At 37.5% G+C, this 9,224-nt stretch overlaps 1 protein-coding gene across 1 annotated transcript in view; it reads left to right on the top strand.

Annotated features, from left to right (window-relative positions):
* The window catches only part of LOC106876359 (SH2 domain-containing protein 4B), an 84,708-nt gene extending 80,778 nt beyond the window's left edge, over window positions 1-3,930 (top strand). Inside the window, exon 9 of the mRNA XM_014924862.2 lies at window positions 2,062-3,930. Coding sequence (XP_014780348.2) covers window positions 2,062-2,178 — 117 coding nt within the window. The 3' untranslated portion in view covers window positions 2,179-3,930. The remainder of the gene's footprint in view (window positions 1-2,061) is intronic.
* Window positions 3,931-9,224: the final 5,294 nt, after the last annotated feature.

The following is a 9,224-nucleotide window of genomic DNA, read 5'->3' as shown; positions in this document are numbered from 1 at the left end:
TGAAAAAATGAGTAGAGATGGCTTTTGGGGCAGATAATTTTTTTTTATTAATGCTAGTGCTTACAGCTACTCTAATGAGTTTTGAACTTTTGGATAATTCTGTGGTTTAGAAGGCTGTTTCTATAGCAAAATTTTTTTTTTTTTCACAATATACAAATAGAAACTAAAAAAATGAAAAATATAAAAATTAATATAAAAATAATATATAAATACAAAAAGTAAATAGAACAGCTTGTGTGAAATATGAAGAAAAGAAACGAAAAAGAAAAAAAGAAAGGAAAAAGGAGAAAAAGAAACAGGTGGAAAAGAAGTGGAGAAATGAGCATGAAGAGCAAAGGGATGGAAGTGTATCAGGAATAAAGAATAATGAAATAGGATACTTTAGAAGTGGAGGAAAAATGTTGAGTTCTTGTCAAAAGATAATCACTGTTGTCACTTTCTCTATTTTTTTCTTTCTTTTTTTTTTTGTACTTTTATTTACTTCTCCTCTCTGATGAAGTTCCGTGATTCAGATTTATATAATTAATTACTTACAATAACTATTATTATTATTGTGGTGGTTAAATCTGTGAATCATGCTAACGGAAACAGCTGTAAGTTGAGATTCTGACTTTTTGTAATTAATTAATAAATGATAATTGATGTAAATTAATTGTTATTCATCAATTGTATCTCCATTTTCTGCTTTCCTTGAATATTGATAAACTTCAGTTTATTTTTGTCATTACCTATCATTTATGAGCATTAATCCCAATGCTCTTTTCAACTCCAGTTGATTCACTGGATACAAGTATCCTTTGTGTATGTGTGTGTGTATATATTTATAATATATATATATGGATGTGTATATATATTTATACACTAATCCCTCAACTATCGCAGGTGTTACATTCCTAAACTCCCTGTAATAGGTGAAAATCCTTGAAGTAGAAACAGTACTGTACTGTATATTTTTTTATTATTTTAATAATTTGTATATATTTATTTAATTATAAATGCAAAACAACACCACAAATAAATTGACATAAGCTTAAATAATAAACTGTGATAGGTGAACTGCGATATAGCAAGGGATTACTGTATATGATGATGGTAATGATATATGTGTAGTATAGATGTGCGTGTGTGTGTGTGTATATATATATATATATATATATATATATATATAGACACACATATACATGGTGTGTTTATTTGCCTGTATATTAGCAGTTCGGTGAAAGTGACTAATAGAATAAGTGTCAGGCTTAGCAAAAAAAAAGTCCTGGGGTTGATTCATTCAACTAAAAATTCTTCAAGGTGGTGCCCCAGCATGGCCACTGTCTAGTGACTGAAGCAAGTAAAAGATATATCACACACACACACACACACACACACACAGTTCAAATTTACAGAAAGCAAAAGATGAAGACAGGTGAGGGAACAAGAAACAGGTGTATTAGTTTGACATTTGGGAAGAATGGAAAAGTCTTTGACGTTTCAAGCCTATACTCTTCATCACAAAGCATGGAGAAAGGAAAAAAAATGTGTAACGATTAAGAGTTTGACAAACACACACACATATATAAGTATAATGTGTAAATATGATATATATATATATGTATAAATGTAAAAGAAATATAGATACAATTAGGTATATTATTATCTTTACAAAGTTTGGTACTTATGCTATCAGTCTGTTTTTTTAAAACTGAGCTGCTAAGTTATAGGGATGTAAACAAACCAACACAGGTTGTCAAGTGTTGGTGCAGGACAAATACAAAGCCATGCATATACTCAGACACACACACACACACACACATACACACCAGTCTTCTTTCAGTTTCTGTCTATCAAATTCATTCATAAAGCTTTGGTTGGCCCAGGGTTATAGTAGGAAACACTTGCCCAGGGTACCATGCAGTGAGACTGAACCCAAGACCACATGGTTGGAAAACAAGCGTCTTACTCACACAGCCTTGCCCATGCCTATTAATATGCATAATGATAAAAAACAATCCTAAAATTTTGTTTCATGAATTATAATTGTTTTGCTGTATTTTTTTCTTTCATATCTTTCAGAAAAATGCTATAACATTAGCAGGTCAAGAAATGTTACTGTTCCCCTGCGGACAGAAAAGTCACCCTCCAAACTATGCTGAATTATTTTATGACGAAGTAACAGACTCTCTTATTTGAAGATGTTTGTTATTAATGCCACCATCACTACTGCCATTGCCATCACTAACAATCAGCTCCAAGTATCATCACCATCATTATCACCTATTATCAATGTTACCATTGTTATCATTGAGCATAACCATCATCATTATCGTCCTTCAAAATAGCTTTGGACTGATGGAATTATAAAAGAAGCTGGATTAAAGACTGCTGTTTGTTTTTGTATCTTTGTATTATATTGAGTTCAAACCAGGATTGACTATTTTTTCTGATGTTGAGAATATAAATACCAGTAATACTTTTGGGTTCATGTAGCAGATTGGTAAACCTTACCAATGTCAGTTTTGTGTTTAATTTTCTGGGGTCTATAAAATAAAGCACCTGCTAAGTATTGAGATTGATGAAATTGACTGATGTTAATGTTATATTTAAACTGTTGCAAGCTGTTACCCACAAGAAAGACATTGTGTGGGAGGAAGTTTCAGAGGGCCAACATTCTAGGGAAGAAAGGTTGGATGTAGTAGTTAGTGTAGAGCTTATGGTGGGTACAGGCTGGAAACAACATGGGTGATGAGGGAATTAAGAGGGCTTGAATGGAAATAGCATGGAACAAGTCTGAGGAACAGAGGCCATTATAGTAGTATCAGCTGAGCACTGGAGATGATATAAATAACTTCTCCTGCTAAAATTGCTGGCTTTCTGCCAAAAGAAGAAAGGATTATGATTAAGGCAGTGAGTTGGCAGAATTGTTAGCATGCTGGGTGAACTGCTTAGCAGCACTTTGTCTGTCTGCATGTTCTGAGTTCAAATTTTGCCAGGGTCAACTTTGCCTTTCATCCTTTCAGGGTCGATAAATTAAGTACCAGTGAAACACTGGGGTCCATGTAATCAACCAGCCCCCTCACCCAAATTTCACGCCTTGTGCCTTTAGAAGAAAGGATTATTATTATTATTATTATTATTATTATTATTATTATTAGCAATAATAATATAATCATAATAATAAGGTGAGTTGGCAGAATTGTTAGCATGCTGAGCAAAATGTTTAGTGGCATTTTGTCTGTTTTTACATTCTGAGTTCAAATTCTGCTGGGGTTGACCTTGCCTTTCATCCTTCTGGGGTCGATAAAGTAAGTAGCAGTCAAGTACTGGGGTTGATGTGATCAACTTATCCCCTTCCAACAAATTTCAAGCCTTGAGCCTCTAGTAGAAAGGACTATTATTATTATTATTATTATTATTATTATTATTATTACCTATTATAACAAGGGTAGTGGATTGGCAGAATCATTAGTGCTTTAGCTAAAATGCCTTGTGGTATTTCTTGTAGTTCTCTATATTTCAGAGTTCAAATCTTGCCAAAGTTAACTTTGCCTTTCAACCCTCTAGGGTTGATAAAATAAAGTACCAATCAAGTCCTGGAGTCAATATAATCAACTAATTTATTTCCCCTAAATTTCTCTCACAGAAACAATTATTAGCTCAGTTGGTTTGGCCATTGTGCTGACAATTTGAGTACTGTGGGTTTGAGCTACATTGTGGTTAGGTTTCAGTTTAATGTAATAAATAAATAAGTAATTATTTATTATTATTATTATTATTATTGTTGTTATTATTTTTATTAACATTGGTTCAAATTCCTGAAGGATCACTTTTGTATTTCATTGTTTTGGTGCCAGTAAAATGAAATCCAGTAATATATTGGCTCAATTCAACTAACAGTATTTCTCTCACCAGAAAAAAAATAAATAAAAAGTTTTCTAGTTGGTTTTCAGTAGTTTTGTTTATTGCATGTCTTCACTATGTAATTGAAATTTTGGTATGCACAAAGGCAGAAATACATGCACACACACACAAGCTGGCAGAAACGTTAGCACGCCGGGCGAAATGCTTAGCGGTATTTCATCTGCCGCTACGTTCTGAGTTCAAATTCCGCCGAGGTCGACTTTGCCTTTCATCCTTTCGGGGTCGATTAAATAAGTACCAGTTACGCATTGGGGTTGGTATAATCGACTTAATCCGTTTGTCTGTCCTTGTTTGTCCCCTCTGTGTGTAGCCCCTTGTGGGTAATAAAGAAATAACACACACAAACTTTGGATATTGTAGCTATCTTGATGACTATTGCAGTTGATTTTGTCTACTTTTCCATACTTGCATGTGTTGGAAATCATTTTTTGAAATGAAATTTTTTATGGTCTGATACCCTTCCTGTTTCCAACCCTCACATGTTTCCAAGTAATATTTCTCTATGACCATTTCCATTGAAGATTGGGAATTAAGGACACCACTTGCATGACAGTGACACTTGTTCACAACTATCACATGAATTCAAGGCAAGGAGATAGTCACCCATGCATATATATATATATATATATATATATATATATATATATATACATACAAAGAAATTAGCAATTATCTTATGAACTTCATTAACTTACAGCTGTTTCTGCAATAAGATGTAATGCACTCATAGTTGAATGCTTGAGTATTACCCTATAGCTTCATCAAAGCTTCAAACACGAAATGCAAATTTATTTGGGAGGGCATTAACAAAATGTAAAAACACAAATGTATGTAGGAAATGGATTCAGGAATTTGAGGGGGAGAAACCCCTCCCAGAATTAGAATAAGATAATTTTAAAATGTGTATAAAGATAGGTATATAAAGAATTTCTGTGTAAAGAACTAGAAAAAAATGAGAATGTAAAAAAAGAGAATAAGTCAAAAATATGTCCTTGAAATGGCTATAGAATGACATACAAGATCCAAAACAATGAGTAAAAGAGAAAATAGGGTGCAAAAAAGAAAGAGAAAACAGGACAGTGTGTAGGAGGGTCAAATAATGCTTTTCTATATCAAAATCTTAGCCAAAGTGCTACATAACAAAAATGGATAAGGAAAGAGTTAGGCAAAATATTTACAATTAACACTAATCTTAAAGAAATTAATTTTTTAGACATTAACATGAACCTTAGCACAAGCAGATTTCAACCCTCCTATAAACCAAATGAGGATATATCCTACACTGATATAGGCTCCAACCACCTTGCCAATAACATTAGCAAATATGTTTCCAACCTATCCTATGACAAGGCTACTTTTGAAAAAGCTGCCCCATGCTACAATACCACTTTAGAAAGGTCTAACTTTAAGAGTAACAAATTATGAACCAAATGTAAATAGACCAAGAAGACACAGGCAGAGGAAAATGTTATGGTACAATCCCTTACGTAATATGAATGTAACCACTAACATAGCTAGAAAATTCTTAAAATTAATAATCACTTCCCACACTCACATAAATACCATATGATCTTCAACAGAAATACATTTGCAGTTAGCTAGAGTTGCGTCCCTTATATAAGATCGATTATATTCAGCCACAAAAAATATTAGAAATGCACTCTCACCCTGAAAGACTATGTAATTGTAGATCTCTGGATGGCTGTCACCTGAACAACAGGTGCCTGGAGAAAGAACTGGTGTACAAGGTCAACATGAATTTGAGTGGAGTAACAAAGATGTATTGGAATAATGGGAAACACCTTCAAAGGAAGATAAACATGGCTTATGGCTTTGTTCAGAGACAAAAACCAACAACCCTATCCAATATGGTATGGCCTCTGAAAGAGAGAGGCTTGAACAACCCCCAGATGACCTGGTGGATTGGGATGGGGCAGCAAATGTGAACTTTGCATCACTTAAAAATTAAACATTATTACATCAAATGTGCATATTTTAAATATTAAGGATGAAACCTTCTCTCCCTGCATGTATAAGCAACAGTTCATGCTCAGAAATTTCAAGCAGGACCCACCATCTACTATGCCACCCCTCCACAGCTCCATGAGCTTACAATTTCAAATATAATCCCAGGAACTAAGTTGGATATCCAAATATACATGGACAAAATGCATAAAGCAGATGCAAAGATGTGTGTGTGTATACATGTGTGCATTTTGTGGTATAAATGTATATACATATATTTATAGGTACAGGCATAGCTGTATGGTAAGAAGCTTGCTTTCCAACCATATGGTTCCAGGTTCATTTCCACTGTGTGCCACCTGGGGCAAGTGTCTTCTACTATAGCCTTGAGCTGACCAAAGCTTTGTGAGTGGATTTGGTAGATGGAAACTGTTGTATATATAAATGTATATATTTGCATATATGTTTGTCTCCCCCCTCCCCACCATAGTTTGACAACTGATGGTGTGTTTATGTCCCCGTAACTTAGCAGTTTGGCAAAACAGACTGACAGAATAAATACTTGGCTTACAAAGAATAAGTCATGGGGTCGATTTCAACTAAAGGTGGTGCTTCAGCATGGCCACAGCCAAATGACTAAAACAAATAAAATGAAAAAAAACATTAGCTAGCTGATGATACAAAATTATCACAGGCAATAAAAAACCAAGATGATGTCACAAGCTTACAGCAGGACCTGAATTCAATATACAAGTTGGCTGAAATAGACAACATGCAGTTTCATCATCACCACCATCATCATCATCATCGTTTAATATCCGCTTTCCATGCTGGCATGGGTTGAACGATTTGACTGAGGACTGGCGAGCCAGATGGCTGCACCAGGCTCCAATCTGATCTAGCAAAGTTTCTACAGCTGGATGCCCTTCCTAATGCCAATCACTCCAAGTGGGTGCTTTTACATGCCACCGGCACAAGGACCAGTCAGGTGGTACTGGCAATGGTCACACTCAAATGGTGTTTTTACGTGCCACCTGCACAGGAGCCAGTCAAATATTGTTTTTCATGTGCCAGGAAGGCAACACTGGTAACAATCACACTCGAATGGTGCTTTTTACATGCTACTGGTACAGGAGCCAGTCAGCGGCCCTGGTAACGATCACGCTGGGATGGTGCTCTCAGCACTCAGCTAGCACGGATGCCAGTCATGCGATGCTGTCATCAAATTTGATTTCAATTTCGATTTCACTTACTTCAGCAGGTCTTCACAAGCAGAGTTTTGTGTCCAATGAAGGAAAGTATGCATAAGTGGGCTGGTTACACCCCTGGCATAGGCCACTGGTTATGGTCTCACTTGGCTTGCCGGGTCTTCTCAAGCACGGCATATTTCCAAAGGTCTCAATCACCAGTCATTGCCTCGGTGAGCCGTAATGTTTGAAGGTCGTGCTTCACCACCTCATCCCAGGTCTTCCTGGGTCTACCTCTTCCACAGGTTCCCTCAACCGCTAGGGTGTGGCACTTTTTCACACAATTATCCTCATCCATTCTCACTACATGACTATACCAGCACAGTCGTCTCTCTTGCTTCTTAGGTCCAACTTTTCTCTCAAAGTACTTACACTCTGTCAAGTATGCACACTGACATTACACATCCAGCAGAGCATACTCGCTTCATTCCTTGCGAGCTTACGCATGTCCTCAGCAGTCACAGCCCATGTTTCACTGTTATGTAGCATGGCTGTTCGTACACATGCGTCATACAGTCTTTTACTCTGAGTGAGAGGCCCTTTGTCACCAGCAGAGGTAGGAGCGCTCTGAACTTTGCCCAGGCTATTCTTATTCGAGCAGCTACACTTTTAAAGCACCCACCCCCACTACTGACTTGGTTACCTAGATAACAGAAGCTCTCAACTATTTCTAGTTTTTGTCCCTGGAATGTGGCAGAAGTTGTTTTCTGCACATTTTCAGTGTTTATTGCTCTTGAGCATCTGCCACATGCAAAAACTATCTTCCCAGTTAACCTCCCTTATATATTGCTGCACCTCTTATGTGTCCATAGCTTACACTGGGTACATCTTATAGAGTTTCTAACTACACCTTTTCTACAGATTGAGCAGGGCCATCGACCTGAAGGGATTTGTGGTTTGTCTGCCTTCCTACTTACTAATGACTTTGGTTTTTGCTAGGTTGACTCTAAGGCCCTTCGATTCTAATACTTGCTTCCACACCTGAAACTTCTCCTTGAGTTCTGATAGTGACTCAGCAATTAGAGCAAGGTCATCAGCATAGAGGAGCTCTCAGGTGCATCCTCTCTTGAATTCCTCTGTTATTGCCCGGAGGACTATGATAAATAGGAGGGGGCTGAGGACTGAACCTTGGTGGACCCCTACCTCTACCCGGAATTCTTCACTGTACTCGTTGCCAACCTTCACCTAACTGACAGCTTCCCTGTACATGGCTCGCACAGCTCTCACTAACCATTCTTCTATCCCTATTTTCCTCATTGACCACCAGATAAGGGATCGGGGGACCCTGTCAAAGGCTTTCTCCATGTCAATGAAAGCCAGGTACAGAGGTTCATCTTTGGCTAGGTATTTCTCCTGCAGCTGTCTTACCAGAAATATAGCATCAGTGGTGTTTTTCCCTGGCACAAACCCAAACTGCATCTCATCTAAACTGACTCTCTCCTTAATTAGTTGGGCTATGACCCTCTCCGTGACCTTCATTACCTGATACAACAACTTGATACCTCTGTAATTATTTGTATCTAAAGCATCACCTTTACCTTTGTAGCCTGGTTTCCTCCTCATTGCGGGAACCAAAACCATAGCCTCCATGTATGCCATGGAAGCCCCCTGTATGTTGTCCAACATGACCATTGAAGTCACCAGCCATAAAGAGAAGGTCCCTGTCATTCGTCAATGAGGTAGTGTGCAAGAGAGTATCATAAAATCTTTCTGTCCATCAAGTAGCCCCGGCTTAGGGGCATAGGCCGAGATAATGGTTGCTAACCCATGATGAAGCACTAATCTAATCTTAAGTATTCTGTCACATACTCTGACTACCTTATCAACCCATTTCTCCGCAAGAATTATACCCATGCCCCCAACCCAGTCAGTGTTCCTAGCGGAACCTCCTCTCCACCTTCTTGGAGGCAGCACAAATCGACACATCTCCGTTCAGCAGTAAAATTTCAAGCACTGCTTTATCAACTCATGAATGCCCTACAGCATGCATACACAGGACCCAAAGGCACTACAATCCCAGAGTCACAAGCAGTGAAAGACTTGGGGATCAGTATGTGCATCATTTCATTTGCACATTTTACATGCACATTACCAAGATGGTAGCAA

The sequence above is a fragment of the Octopus bimaculoides genome, chromosome 24 (assembly GCF_001194135.2).
Source record: "Octopus bimaculoides isolate UCB-OBI-ISO-001 chromosome 24, ASM119413v2, whole genome shotgun sequence".
Taxonomy (NCBI): Eukaryota; Metazoa; Mollusca; class Cephalopoda; order Octopoda; family Octopodidae; genus Octopus; species Octopus bimaculoides.
This window is presented reverse-complemented; position numbering and strand designations above follow the sequence as displayed.